General features: G+C 34.4%; 1 protein-coding gene across 2 annotated transcripts in view; it reads left to right on the plus strand.

Moving 5' to 3' along the window:
- LOC133656222 (rab GTPase-activating protein 1) overlaps positions 1-15507 on the plus strand; it is a 124935-nt gene that overhangs the window by 94997 nt on the left and 14431 nt on the right. For both annotated transcript variants that reach the window (XM_062057142.1, XM_062057143.1), the window contains 8 exons: positions 1945-2058; positions 5724-5798; positions 8709-8834; positions 8893-9036; positions 9095-9136; positions 9202-9330; positions 13170-13262; positions 13847-13957. In XM_062057142.1, coding sequence (XP_061913126.1) covers positions 1945-2058; positions 5724-5798; positions 8709-8834; positions 8893-9036; positions 9095-9136; positions 9202-9330; positions 13170-13262; positions 13847-13957 — 834 coding nt within the window. The remainder of the gene's footprint in view (positions 1-1944; positions 2059-5723; positions 5799-8708; positions 8835-8892; positions 9037-9094; positions 9137-9201; positions 9331-13169; positions 13263-13846; positions 13958-15507) is intronic.

Here is a 15507-nt window from a genome sequence, read left to right on the forward strand (position 1 = left end):
GTATACATTTCATCTTTACTGTCGTACACATTTCATTTTTACTGTCGTATACATTTCATCTTTACTGTCGTATACATTTCATCTTTACTGTCTTATACATTTCATCTTTACTGTCGTGTACATTCCATCTTTACTGTCGTATACATTTAATCATTACTGTCGTATACATTTCATCTTTACTGTCGTATACATTTCATGTTTACTGTCGTATACATTTCATGTTTACTGTTGTATACATTTCATCTTTACTGTCGTATACATTTCATCTTTACTGTCGTATACATTTCATCTTTACTGTCGTATACATTTCATCTTTACTGTCTTATACATTTCATCTTTACTGTTGTATACATTTCATGTTTACTGTCGTATACATTTCATCTTTACTGTCGTATACATTTCATCTTTACTGTCGTATACATTCCATCTTTACTGTCTTATACATTTCATGTTTACTGTCGTATACCTTTCATCTTTACTGTTGTATACATTTCATCTTTACTGTCGTATACATTTCATCTTTACTGTCGTATACATTTCCTCTTTACTGTCGTATACATTTCATCTTTACTGTCGTATACATTTCATCTTTACTGTCGTATACATTCCATCTTTACTGTCTTATACATTTCATCTTTACTGTCGTATACATTTCATCTTTACTGTCGTATACATTTCATCTTTACTGTCGTATACATTTCATGTTTATTGTTGTATACATTTCATCTTTACTGTCGTATACATTTTATCTTTACTGTCGTATACATTTCATCTTTACTGTCTTATACATTTCATCTTTACTGTCGTATACATTCCATCTTTACTGTCGTATACATTTAATCATTACTGTCGTATACATTTCATCTTTACTGTCGTATACATTTCATGTTTACTGTCGTATACATTTCATGTTTACTGTTGTATACATTTCATCTTTACTGTCGTATACATTTCATCTTTACTGTCGTATACATTTCATCTTTACTGTCGTATACATTTCATCTTTACTGTCTTATACATTTCATCTTTACTGTTGTATACATTTCATGTTTACTGTCGTATACATTTCATCTTTACTGTCGTATACATTTCATCTTTACTGTCGTATACATTCCATCTTTACTGTCTTATACATTTCATGTTTACTGTCGTATACCTTTCATCTTTACTGTCTTATACATTTCATGTTTACTGTCGTATACATTTCATCATTACTGTCGTATACATTTCATGTTTACTGACGTATACATTTCATCTTTACTGTCGTATACATTCCATCTTTACTGTCTTATACATTTCATCTTTACTGTCGTATACATTTCATCTTTACTGTCGTATACATTTTATCTTTACTGTCGTATACATTCCATCTTTACTGTCGTATACATTTCATCTTTACTGTCGTATACATTTCATCTTTACTGTCGTATACATTCCATCTTTACTGTCTTATACATTTCATGTTTACTGTCGTATACGTTTCATCTTTACTGTCGTATACATTTCATCTTTACTGTCGTATACATTCCATCTTTACTGTCTTATATATTTCATGTTTACTGTCGTATACATTTCATCTTTACTGTCGTATACATTTCATCTTTACTGTCGTATACATTTAATCTTTACTGTCATATACCTTTAATCTTTACTGTCGTATACATTTCATCTTTACTGTCGTATACATTCCATCTTTACTGTCGTATACATTCTATCTTTACTGTCGTATACATTTCATCTTTACTGTCGTATACATTTCATGTTTACTGTCTTATACATTTCATCTTTTCTGTCGTATACATTTCATCTTTACTGTCGTATACAAGCGTTCTCCCTGTTCAACTTGAACCTTAACTACTGTATATGACTTTGCCAAATACTTGTATCACTGCAGTATGAAGGCAGGATCAATGCTTTCATCAAAAGTGTCTTCCTTCCTACCAGGAATCCCCGCAGGACAGCGCCATCACTCGGGACATCAACAGGACCTTCCCGGCTCATGACTACTTCAAAGACACTGGAGGGGACGGACAAGACTCACTCTATAAGATCTGCAAGGTGTGTTATCACACACACACACACACACACACACACTGTCAACATTATGCAGGCGTGTTGATGGAAGAGCCATGCTTGATTGAGCCCTAAGGGGGAATTGGGAGTGCAACTAGTTTTATTTGTATTTACTTTGTAAAAGTCACGAGGACGCTCGTCTCTTGGATGAAAGCATGGCTTTATAACACAATCTGACCAGCGGGGTGTTTCCAAATCACTTCAAAAATATCTGATTGCTGCAAATTTGCCGCCATCTTGTAGACAACACGAGCAAATGGCCATGAATTCTGGTTGGATGTGAATATTGCACAGCAATTACTTTAAAGGTGTAATATTTAATGCACAACTCTGCTAGTTTTAGACTCTTTTTGGGGTAAAAAAGATCAAACACTGCAAGGATAAAATGAATATTGTGTGTTGAAATAAAGAGGCTTGTATTTTCTCAGCGTCGGCGTGTGAAATGTGAAATATTAGGGCAGTTTGCTCCTTGCCTTGACATATTCGCCTGCCTAATAGTCCTTTCCTCTCACGCACTTTTCATCTTATTTATTATGCATGCATGCATGGCTGCAGCTCCTCCCTCAGGTGTGTGAATTATTCACTCCTGCAGCTCACCAGGACTAATACACATCTGCTTTTTTATTCAGACATTTCCTTTTTCTTTCCCCTGCATGTGTGAATGTGTCTGCCATCTAGTGTATTTTCAAACAAGCTGACATGCAGACAGTAAAACTACATCATAAGCATGTCAATTTTCAACTAATATAACAGATTAACATTCAAAGTATGCTTGTTTTTTCTCTAAACTGATAAAGAAAAACCAAGTGATGGCAGGGGAGGGAGCAAAAAGCAGACTCCAATGTTTTTGGTTAAACATTGGGGAAAGGCAGTAGTACAGCACCAATCACAAGAGACACCCACCTGGAGAGTAGCCTTTGACCAAAATAGGTTTTTTGCTAAAATAATAAAGAAAAACAACAACGTGATGGCACATGTCGGCATGGTGTTTTGGAATTGTTCCTACTCAATAACGAAACCTTTTGAGAAAACTAAGGTCTTTTCGGTATTGCCAGTATTTGGGGCCAAAAATAAAATTGGTTTTATTGGAGCAAGTCTCTTCTGCTTGGAGGGAAGAACAAAAGAGAGAAGGACAAAAAAACTTCCGGACTAATGGGGAGAGAGCAAAAAGCAGACTCAGAATGTTTCTGGTTAAACATTGGGGAAAGGCAGTAATACAGCATCAATCACAAAATACAGCTTTTTTTGCTAAACTAGTAAAGAAAAAGAGCAAAGTGATGGCACATGTAGGGATGGTGTTTTGGAATTGTTCCTACTCAGTAAAAAAAAAACGTTTTGAGAAAACTATTCTTTTCGGTAATGCCAGTATTTTAGGCCTCAAATAACATCGCTTTTATTGCAGCAAGTCTTTGTCACTTGGAGGGAAGAACAAAAGACAGAAGGACGGAGAAACGGAGGGAGCAAAAAGCAGACTCCGATGTTTTTGGTTAAACATTGGGGAAAGGCAGTAATACAGCATCAATCACAAGAGACACCCATTTGGAGGGTAGCCTTTGACCAAAAGACAAAGACAGGGTGAATGAGTGATCTCGGCCGTCACAACAGTTCTTGTCCTAGGATCTGGGAAGGTGGGGGTGGGATGTAAGAAGGACCGAAGCAGATCTATCTAGGAATGAGCAGGGGGCTATAAAGTGTCTTAACTCTTGAGAAGCAATACAACATAAATCACGTGAGGACTAAAGTTGTTGTGGTGCCAAATGTGTTTCTTTTATAACTACTGAGCACATAAAATGTAACATATCTGACTCCTAACATGCCGATCAAGATGATATCACTTTCACCCATTGATGATATCACTTTCACGATTACACTGCACAGCTTGTAAAAACCCCAAATGGACTCTAATGTAGCGACTTTCACTTGTTATTTTGTATAGTGCAATGTTAGAAAAGCTTGGATTCATTGAACAAAGGAATGACCTTATGACAGACTTCTGCTGTCTTTAAGTTCAATTGGCAGCAATAATTCATGAATTTGAAGCTCATGACACAGTAAGTTGAATGATGCGGACACGTTTGTTACTGATACTTTCGAATAGGCCTTGGAGACTTTGTATGTGCAAGTAATATGGTGATACTTGTTCACATGGATACATGTACTGCGACGACCATTATGTCTAGCTTCATTGCTATTGTGTGCTCAGCTGTTGCGTAGCTGCCATGTGTCAATCACTTGGCTAAAGTAGAAGAAATGTTGTGCTTATTATTACTACTATTCGAAATTCTAAATTATGAATAATCATGAATTTTTCAAATTCAAAGCCAGGATTAATTATGATTATTTCAAGTTCAAAATGGTGATTAATCATGATTAATTCACATTCAAATTTGTGAATAATCTTAATTAATCCAAACTCAAAATGATGATCGATTATGGTTATTAAAATAAAAAAAGATAATCATAATTAATCAAAATTTGTGATTAATCATGATTCATGCAAATTCTAAATTGTGTTTAATCATGATTAATCCACACTCAAAATTGTCAATTAATCACGATTAATCCAAATTGTAATTAATCACAAATAATTGGAAAAAAAGTGGTCAATCATAATTAATGCAAATTCAAAATTGTGATTAATCTAAATGTAAAATTGGTATTAATTATGATTAATACAAGTTCCAAATTGTGATGAATTTGATTTAAAAGAAAAATATTTGACAGCACTAATTATTACACGATTGCTTATGCATGTATTATATTTGTGTGTTGATGTTCTTCATTGATGCAGGTGTCAGTGTGTTGATGTTCTTCATTGATGCACGTGTCAGTGTGTTGATGCTCTTCATTGATGCAGGTGTCAGTGTGTTGATGTTCTTCATTGATGCAGGTGTCAGTGTGTTGATGTTCTTCCTTCAGTGTGTTGATGTTCTTCATTGATGCAGGTGTCAGTGTGTTGATGTTCTTCATTGATGCCGGTGTCAGTGTGTTGATGTTCTTCCTTCAGTGTGTTGATGTTCTTCAGTGATGCAGGTGTCAGTGTGTTGATGTTCTTCATTGATGCAAGTGTCAGTGTGTTGATGTTCTTCATTGATGCAGGTGTCAGTGTGTTGATGTTCTTCATTGATGCAGGTGTCAGTGTGTTGATGTTCTTCATTGATGCAGGTGTCAGTGTGTTGATGTTCTTCATTGATGCAGGTGTCAGTGTGTTGATGTTCTTCATTGATGCAGGTGTCAGTGTGTTGATGTTCTTCATTGATGCAGGTGTCAGTGTGTTGATGTTCTTCATTGATGCAGGTGTCAGTGTGTTGATGTTCTTCATTGATGCAGGTGTCAGTGTGTTGATGTTCTTCCTTGATGCAGGTGTCAGTGTGTTGATGTTCTTCATTGATGAAGGCGTCAGTGTGTTGACGTTCTTCATTGATGCAGGTGTCAGTGTGTTGATGTTCTTCATTGATGCAGGTGTCAGTGTGTTGATGTTCTTCATTGATGCAGGTGTCAGTGTGTTGATGTTCTTCCTTGATGCAGGTGTCAGTGTGTGGATGTTCTTCATTGATGCAGGTGTCAGTGTGTTGATGTTCTTCCTTCCGTGTGTTGATGTTCTTCCTTCTTCAGTGTGAAATGAGTGTTGTGGTGTGCTCCCCCTGCAGGCGTACTCGGTGTATGACCAGGAGATTGGTTACTGCCAGGGACAATCCTTCTTGGCTGCTGTGCTGCTGCTGCACGTGAGTCCCTCTGTTTGGCTTTGATGTGCCGCTGCTCCTTTTTATCCGCAGCATTCCTCCATGTGTTCTTCCCCTTGGAAGTACAGGGAGCAAATGTTTAGTGTTTGCTATCTTTTCCTTCTGGTGTGTGTGTGTGTGTGTGTGTGTGTGTGTGTGTGTGTGTGTGTGTGTGTGTGTGTGTGTGTGTGTGTGTGTGTGTGTGTGTGTGTGTGTGTGTGTGTGTGTGTGTGTGTGTGTGTGTGTGTGTGTGTGTGTGTGTGTGTGTGTGTGTGTGTGTGTGTGTGTGTGTGTGTGTGTGTGTGTGTGTGTGTGTGTGTGTGTGTGTGTGTGTGTGTGTGTGTGTGTGTGTGTGTGTACACGTGAGGTGTTCTTGCTGCCAACACATTTCCAGCCAGTGGAGGAGGTATTCATGGTAGTATTAGTCCATTTCTTTCTATCTTCTGCCTGGAACTGACATTTTAGCAGACTTCTACAGTGGAACCTCCATTTACAAACTTAATTGGTTCCTGAGCAGGGTTTGCAAACATAAAAGTTTGTATATTGAAGCAAGTGTCCCCATGAGAAAGGATGGAAATATAAATAACAGACAGGTTAGTACACACAATATAAAGTGCTGTAGCACGGGTTGTCCAAAGGAAGTCCGTTTTATGACCACGAATTGCACTTGGAAGTGTACACAGCATTTACTTGTATGACCCAATCCAAACAACCTCTCTCACTCATGGCACAAATGAAGGAACACAACAAGACACCCATAACACAACCTGCTCACTGGACTTTGTGGATGTGTTCAAAAAAAATGTCCAAGCACAACACATAATTGAAAATGCCCCGCAATGCATGATGGGTATAATGCAAAACACTCTCTCCACATTTAGCCATGTTTGGAGCATTTTAGCTGCTTGATATTTCTTGAAAAGGAGGTCGTCACAAAAGTAAACAAAGTAGACTTTCACTTACTCTTAATATCCAATTATACTAACTGTTATAATTATATATCCTTTATATTAATATAATATGCATGTGTGTGTATATATATATATATATATATATATATATATATATATATATATATATATATATATATATATATATATATATATATATATATATATATATATATATATATACAGTATATATATACAGTATATATGAGTGTATATTTATATATGTGTATGTATCTATATATTTATATAAGTATATATGTATTTATGTATATGTATATACATATATATATATATATATATATATATTATATATATATATATATATGTGTGTGTGTGTATGGCTTTATATGTTGGTACATAAATATTATTACTTAACTTGCAGTCGACTTTTGGCCCCGGTCCAATTTTGTTAATTCTAATGTGGCCCCTGAGTCAAAATGCTTGGACACCTGTACTGTACATCAAGCTAACACAACCCTGTACTGTACATCACCTGTACTGTACATCAAGCTAACACAACCCTGTACTGTACATCACCTGTACTGTACATCAAGCTAACACAACCCTGTACTGTACATCACCTGTACTGTACATCAAGCTAACACAACCCTGTACTGTACATCAAGCTAACACAACAAGAAGGTGATGCATCAACTTTCTCTTTATTAACAAGCCAAAACAACAACAACAACAAGCTAAACTGTCCTGTATGCGGCGTTTTGACAACAAGTGCGCACACACAGAAGTCTCTTTGGCGCCCTCACAAACGATCAGAACTCCCAAAGATCCTTCACTTTAACCACCATATTGCTACAATAAGAAACATTTAAGAAACAAAATCCACACTAGAAAAATAACTGACAAATAATAAAAGACTAGATTTTAGTTTGTTTTTTAAATATATTTGCATAGCACCTTTCACTGACTTCACATTACAGTTAAAATGTATAAAATTCAACGTAACATTAAAGGACAATATAAATATAGTGTATAAAAACACAATATAAAAGGCAGTATAAATAAACACTATAAAAACAAAAGAAAAGCCAACATAAAATGCACAAAAGTAGCTAATTAAATGAGTCTTAAATCTGCTTTTGAAGGTGTCAATAACATCCTATATTAAGATTTGTACATTTAGAAATTATTAAGTAAGTATTTTATTCTGAAAACAGGCAATATTCAACTTCCGTCCATCCATCCATTTGGTACCGCTTGTCCCTTTTGGGGTCATTTTATATGTGATGACAACCAAAACATTTCATTCATTTATTCAGACTTTTTAACCATCCTCTGTATATTTGTAATGATTGACAGTTGACAGTGTTGTTACAAGTCCACACCGCCACCTAGAGGTACTACTGCTTCACCGCAGGACGTAGTGAGTGTGACATTTAAGTATCAGTTTAAAAGGTTTTACCATAGTGGTGTATCGATTATTACACTGACATGATGTTGCAAGTCTACACCGCCACCTAGAGGTACTACTGCTTCACTGCAGGACGGAGTGAGTGTGACATTTAAGTATCAATTTAAAAGTTTTTACCATAGTGGTGTATTGATTATTATACTGCCATGATGTTACAAGTCCACACTGCCACCTAGTGAGCACTAAGGTAACATAGTGAGTGTGACATTTAAGTGTCAATTTAAAAGGTTTTACTACAGCGGTGTATTGATTATTATACTGACATTATGTTACAAGTCCACACTGCCACCTAGTGAGCGTTTTGGTGATGTAGTGAGTGTGACTTTTACACTGCCATGTAGTGTAATAAACAAGTCCACACTGCCACCTAGTGAGCATGAAGGTGATGTAGTGAGTGTGACATTTACACTGCCATGTAGTGTAATAAACAAGTCCACACTGCCACCTAGTGAGCATGAAGGTGATGTAGTGAGTGTGACATTTACAAGTCCACACTGCCACCTAGTGAGCGTTTAGGTGATGTGTGCTGCTCAGATGCCAGAGGAGCAGGCGTTCAGCGTGCTGGTGAAGATCATGTTCCAGTACGGCCTGAGGGACCTCTTCAAGCAGAACTTTGAGGACCTGCACTGCAAGTTCTTCCAGCTGGAGAGACTCATGCAGGTGCGTGTCCGGCCACTACATTAGGGACGCCCCCGTCACCGTGTCTGCCCTCCGCCAGGAACACTTACCCGACCTGTACGCCCACTTCCTCAACGTGGGCCTGGAGGCTCACATGTACGCCTCCCAGTGGTTCCTCACCCTCTTCACCGCCAAGTTCCCGCTCTACATGGTCTTCCACATCATCGACCTGCTGCTGTGCGAGGTGAGGACACATCCATCATCCCATGATGCATCTGACTCACGCCGTCCTCCTCCCCCAGGGCATCAGCGTGATCTTCAACGTGGCTCTGGCGCTCCTCAAGGTAATGCTCTCCTGCTCCTTTTGGGTCTTGCTGCTCTTCACCGCCTTTTCTCGCGTCCTGCTCAGACATCCAAAGACGACCTGATCCAGGCCGACTTCGAGGGCGCCCTCAAGTTCTTCCGCGTGCCGGTTCCCAAAAGGTATCGCTCTGAGGAGAACGCCAAGAAGCTGATGGAGCTGGCCTGCAGCATGAAGGTGAGGCGCTAAGACCCAGTCCTACATTTTACTAACACTTTCTACATTTACTTGTGCTCCTAACTCTTGGACTGTGCCCCCAAAATCAAAAGCCAATTATATATATATATATATATATATATATATATATATATATATATATATATATATATATATATATATATATATATATATATATATATATATATATATATATATATATACACACACACACGCATATACATATCTATATATATATGTGTGTGTGTGTGTGTGTATATTTGTATATATGTATGTATGTACTGTATGTATGTACTGTATGTATATATATACATACATACATATATATATACACATATATATATGTGTGTGTGTGTGTGTGTTTGTTTGTGAATATGTGTATATATGTACATATATGTATGTATGTATATAAGTGTGTATATGTGTATATATGTATGTATGAACTGTATGTATATGTATATATATATATATATATATACATACATATATATATACATATATACACATATACACATATATATATATATGTGTGTGTGTGAATATGTGGATATATGTATGTATGTATATAAGTGTGTATATGTGTGTATATATGAATCAATGTGTATATATGTATGTATATATGTTTATGTATGTATTTATATATGTGTATATATATACATATGTATATATATATACATATGTATGTATATATGTGTATATATGATTGTATATATGTATATACATTTGTATGTATATATGTTTGTGTGTATATATATATATATATATATATATATATATATATATATATATATATATATATATATATATATATATATATATATATATATATATATATATATATATTAGGGCTGCAACAACTAATCGATTAAATCGATTAAAATCGATTATAAAAATAGTTGCCGATTAATTTAGTCATCGATTCGTTGGATCTATGCTATGTGCATGCGCAGAGGCTTTTTAAAAAAAAAAAATTTTTAAATTGTTTTTTTCTTTTTTTTAAAAAAATAAACATTTATAAACTGCAACATGTACAAACAGCTGAGAAACAATAATCAAAATAAGTATGGTGCCAGTATGCTGTTTTTTTTCAATAAAATACTGGAAAGGATAGAAATAAAGTTTGTCTCTTTTATCCGACTATTAATCGATTAATCGAAGTAATAATCGACAGATTAATCGACTATCAAATTAATCGTTAGTTGCAGCCCTAATATATATATATACACTGTATGTGTATGTATATACATTTGTATGTATATATGTTTGTGTGTATATATGTGTATATATATACTGTATGTGTATGTATATATATGTGTACATATTATATTAATATAATGGATATAATATTTTGGAAATTTAAAATACATGAAAGTTGGACTCCTACCTTGTTTACTTCCATGATGACCTCCTTAAATGTTTTTGACCAGTCAGAAATATTCAAGCAGCTAAAATGCGTCAAACATGGATAAGTCTTTTACAATTTTCCCATTAGGCTTCGTAATGGACTTAAATGGGAGTCCTTTAGAATTGTTTATGGTGCGTGAAGGTTTTTTTTATATATATATAATGTTAACAAAGTTCAGTGAGCAGGTTGTGTTATGTGTGCTGGCTAGATTTTGTTTAATGCACTATGACTAGGGAAGGTTGTTTGCATTGGGTCATTTATGTAAATGATGCGCATTGACCAATTAATTGTATAACTAAAGGTTGTTGACTTGAATTACTTATGTTGTCCACTAGATGGCGACATACAAACAGCATTAAAATTGTCAGACTTATAAAATGAATGCAAATATTACACTCATGAACTGAAGCACTTGGCTTTGGACACCACTGATGTACACCATCAAATAAATACCAATAAATACATAAATACCAAATAAATGAAATTAATTAGGTAAAGTTTTTTTTGTCTTTTAAGTGTCAACCTAAAATCCAACAAAAGTGGTGCAAAGAAGTGACGGAGATGATGACAATTATCATGTTTGATTATTATAAACAGGCTGTAGGGACACATGCTACTCTTAGAACATCATTAAAAATGTTTTTTTACTTAAAACGTCAATAAAAAAGCTGTTGATTTTCTTTTTGTTTTTAATTTCCTTAAAACATTTTTTTTCTTCTTTTAAGCGTCAACCTAAAATCTGACTTGTTGGCTCAAAAGTGGTGCAAACTAGTGTTGGAAATGATCATAATTGTCATGTTTGATCATCATTAACAGGCTGTAGGGACACTTACTACTCTTAAACATCATTAAAAATGTTTTTTTTATTCTTCATAATGTCACAAAAAACTGCCCTATTTTTACTTCTTTTTTTTAAGTGGCAACCTTAAATTTGACCTGTTGGCTCAAAAGTGGTGCAAAGAAGTGACGGAGATGATGATAATTGTCATGTTTGGTCATCATTAACAGGCTGTAGGGACACATGCTACTCTTAGAACATCATTAAAAATGTTTTGTTTTTTTACTTAAAACGTCAATAAAAAAGCTGCTGATTTTGTTTTTGTTTTTAATTTAATTAAAAAAAAAAGTTTTCTTTTAAGCGTCAACCTAAAATCTGACTTGTTGGCTCAAAAGTGGTGCAAACTAGTGACGGAGATGATGATAATTGTCATATTTCAGATTATAGTTTGCTTTGTGCATCATTTTAGCTGTTTGCAAATTCACTATGTGGTGGAATTTCAGTATTTGTGATTGAATAAATAAAGTGTTTGTATGTTGTCTATATCCAACATGATGTATTATTATAACTCATCTTTTTTGTAACACAGTTAATGAATGAATTGTACTTTTGTACTTTTTTCCCATATTTCTACACAATAAGTCAGATATGTAACATAAGTGAGCAGTAGACAATATGACGTCATTTTTGTTCTAGAACATGTTTTGCTTTATTCATGTTTCTTGCTACTTTATGTTGTATCAATCTTTATACCTAGACATGTGGTTTCATTTACTCTTTCAATTTATATTCCGTCTATTTGTATTTGTGTTGGACTTTCTCTTCTACCAAATAGCATTATTTTACTTTTACTGAGATTCAAAGATTGTCAAATCATCTTTTTAATGTGTTATTATTTGTATTATCTCCTGTGTGTTCTCTCCTGAACAAAACACAGTTGTATCATCTGCAAATAATACTAACTTTAAAATCTGTTGTCACTTTACTCGTGTCATTTATATAAAGATTGAACAATTTAGGTCCTAGTATTGATCCCTGAGGTACACCACAGGATATATTTAGTAGACGTGTGTTGGCCTAGCTTCACGTATTGTTTCCCTCTGATGACATACCGTTCTAGTTTTTTGATGAAAATATTCTGATTAATTGTGTGAAATGCTTGAGTTAGATCCATCAACACATTGTTTACTATCTATTGATCAACACATTGTTTACTATCTATTGCATTGATCATTTCTTCTGTAATGTCAATTCAAGCCATGGAAGTGGAAACATTAGCTCTGTATCCATATTTGGTTCTCAGCGAGTATTCTATTTTTGTTTGTGAAACTCTCTAATCTGTTATTGAACAGTTTTTCAATGACTTTAGAACACTGTGGAAGTAAAGAAACAGGTGTATCATTTCTAAACTGGTGTTTGTCTCCAGTCTTATAAATTGGTGCAACTTTAGCTATTTTCATTTTGTTTGGTAATTTATGTTAATGGTCCTGAGATCTCCTCTATAACCTTTTTTTTTATCCTTTCCACATCAATTCCATTACAGTCAATAGAAGTCTTAGATTTGCATTTGTTTCACGATTTGACCTGTTTAAAGGTGATAGTGGTTTTAGTGGTGAGGTCATGTGGTAGTTGACTTGGCTCCTCCCTGCTTCTCAGATCAGCCAGAAGAAGCTGAAGAAGTTTGAGAAGGAGTACCACGCCATGATGGAGCAGCGGGAGCAGCAGGAGGCTCCCATCGAGCGATACGAGGTCTGTCGGAGAAACGCCACACTTTGTCATTTCAATATAGCAACGCGGCGCTGCTACAAAAACAAACTGTCTGCGTTTATTCTATCTTCTGATGGGAATAAAAAACACCCCAAACAACATTTTTCCTGCAGAAAAGTGCTAACCAGGCTGTGCAAGATCATTAAGACATGTTTCAATGAGGATGTAGCTAAGCTAATAATCAGAAACAATAGTTACATATTACTTACACATACAAAGTCTCCAAGTGTATTAGAAAGTATCCAGTAACAAACGTATCCGCATCATTCATCTACTGAATCATGATTTATTGTGGAAAAAACAACAATTACTACTCCACTTGAACTAAAAGACAGCATTCCAGATGGTCAATAATAAATAGGTTAGTGTTGTTCTCGCTTTGATTCACGTCACGCGTTCCAGTCTTGCGCAGGTCTACGATCCTGTCCCTGGCTGATCTTCTACTAAAGTGTTAATGATGCACCCACCAGTTAAAGTTCCATTCTCCTTGGCGGCGCTTTCACTTCCCGCTTCTGGCGTTGTCCTCGGCTTCCTTCTTCTATTTTGGTTGTGTATTTGCGGCGCAGAGGGAGAACCGGCGCCTGCAGGAGGCCAACATGCGTCTGGAGCAGGAGAACGACGACCTGGCGCACGAGTTGGTGAGCAGCAAGATCGCCCTGCGCAAAGACCTGGACAATGTGAGTCATACCTATTTATATGGTCACACCCAGGAATAAGAACACTGAAATAAGTGCATACTTCTCATCTATTGATACTTTAATAAAGCACTTCATTGATATTATATTCCAATCACTTGTCTGCTCCGTGTACATGACATGAAAATGACATGTTTATGTCATCCATGCATGCACCTTCTAAATGTTAGTCCATCTGATCAAATACATTTGATCCCATCCCACTTGGTTTGTACAAAGCACCTTCAAAATAAGAAGAATAATGACTCAAAGACATAATAAAAGATAACAAGAAACATCAAATACAGTTTGGACCTAAAAACCTGGATAAAAAGAATAAACTACAGTAAAGAGAAATAAAATAGAGTCAATAAAAAAAGTAAGCTAAAATTAAATAAAATATTTTATAAGGAAGGATATCATCAACTTAAAAAGGCCCCCAAAAAAGGATTATGTAATTTTATTTCACATGATTTTTATTTCATTATTATATTCATTCATTTGCAAATGTTTTTACTTCAGTTTTATGTCTTAAAAAAACGTATTTATTTGGTTAGATTTTATTAACATTTCTGGACAGAATGTTGTTTTTCTATTATTATTTGTATATCGCTCACATTGTTTTTATTTTATTATTATATTCATTCATTTGCACTTTTTTTGTTTTACTCTAGTTTTATGTTATTGGAAGAAAAAAACTAGATTGGCTAGATTTTGATAACATTTCTGGACAGAATGTTGTTTTTCTATTATTTTTATTTCTCTCAATTGATTTTTATTTCATGATTATATTCATAATTTTGCACGTTTTTTTAAAACTTTAGTTTTATGTAATTAAAAAAAAAGTATTTATTTGGCTAGATTTTATTTACATTTCTGGACAGAATGTTGTTTTTCTATTATTGTGTCACGTGATTTTTATTTCATGATTATATTCATTAAATAGCACTTTTTTTTACTTTAGTTTTATGTAAATTTAAAATGTGTTTATATTTTATTAACATTTCGGGACAGAATGTTGTTTTTGTATTATTATTTTTATTTCTCTCACATGATTTTTATTTCAACTATTATATTTATTAATTTGCACAGTTTTTTATGAAATTTGTTTTATTTATTTGTTTGGATTTTATTAACATTTCTGAACAGAATTCAGTTTTTCTTTGATTTTTTTTCTGTCACGTGATTTTAATCTCATGATTATATTCATTGATTTGTACGTTGTTTTTACTTTAGTTTTATGTAATTTAAAAAAAATCTTACTTATTTGTTTAGATTTTACTAATATTTCTGGGCAGAATGTTATTCTTCTATTATTTTAATTTCTCTCATGTGATTTTTTTATATTATTATATTCATTTTTTGCACATTTTGAACTTAGGTTTTATGTCATTAAAAACATCCTTATATATTTGATTATATTTCATTAATATTTTAAGGACATAATGTTGTTCTTCTATTATTTTTTAATTGCTATGGATGCAACAACATATAAGCTTTATTTGAAGTGATTTCTACTTTAAAATATATGACCTATTATTTCATTTGTGAAA

Source organism: Entelurus aequoreus, linkage group LG08 (assembly GCF_033978785.1).
Source record: "Entelurus aequoreus isolate RoL-2023_Sb linkage group LG08, RoL_Eaeq_v1.1, whole genome shotgun sequence".
Lineage (NCBI taxonomy): Eukaryota > Metazoa > Chordata > Actinopteri > Syngnathiformes > Syngnathidae > Entelurus > Entelurus aequoreus.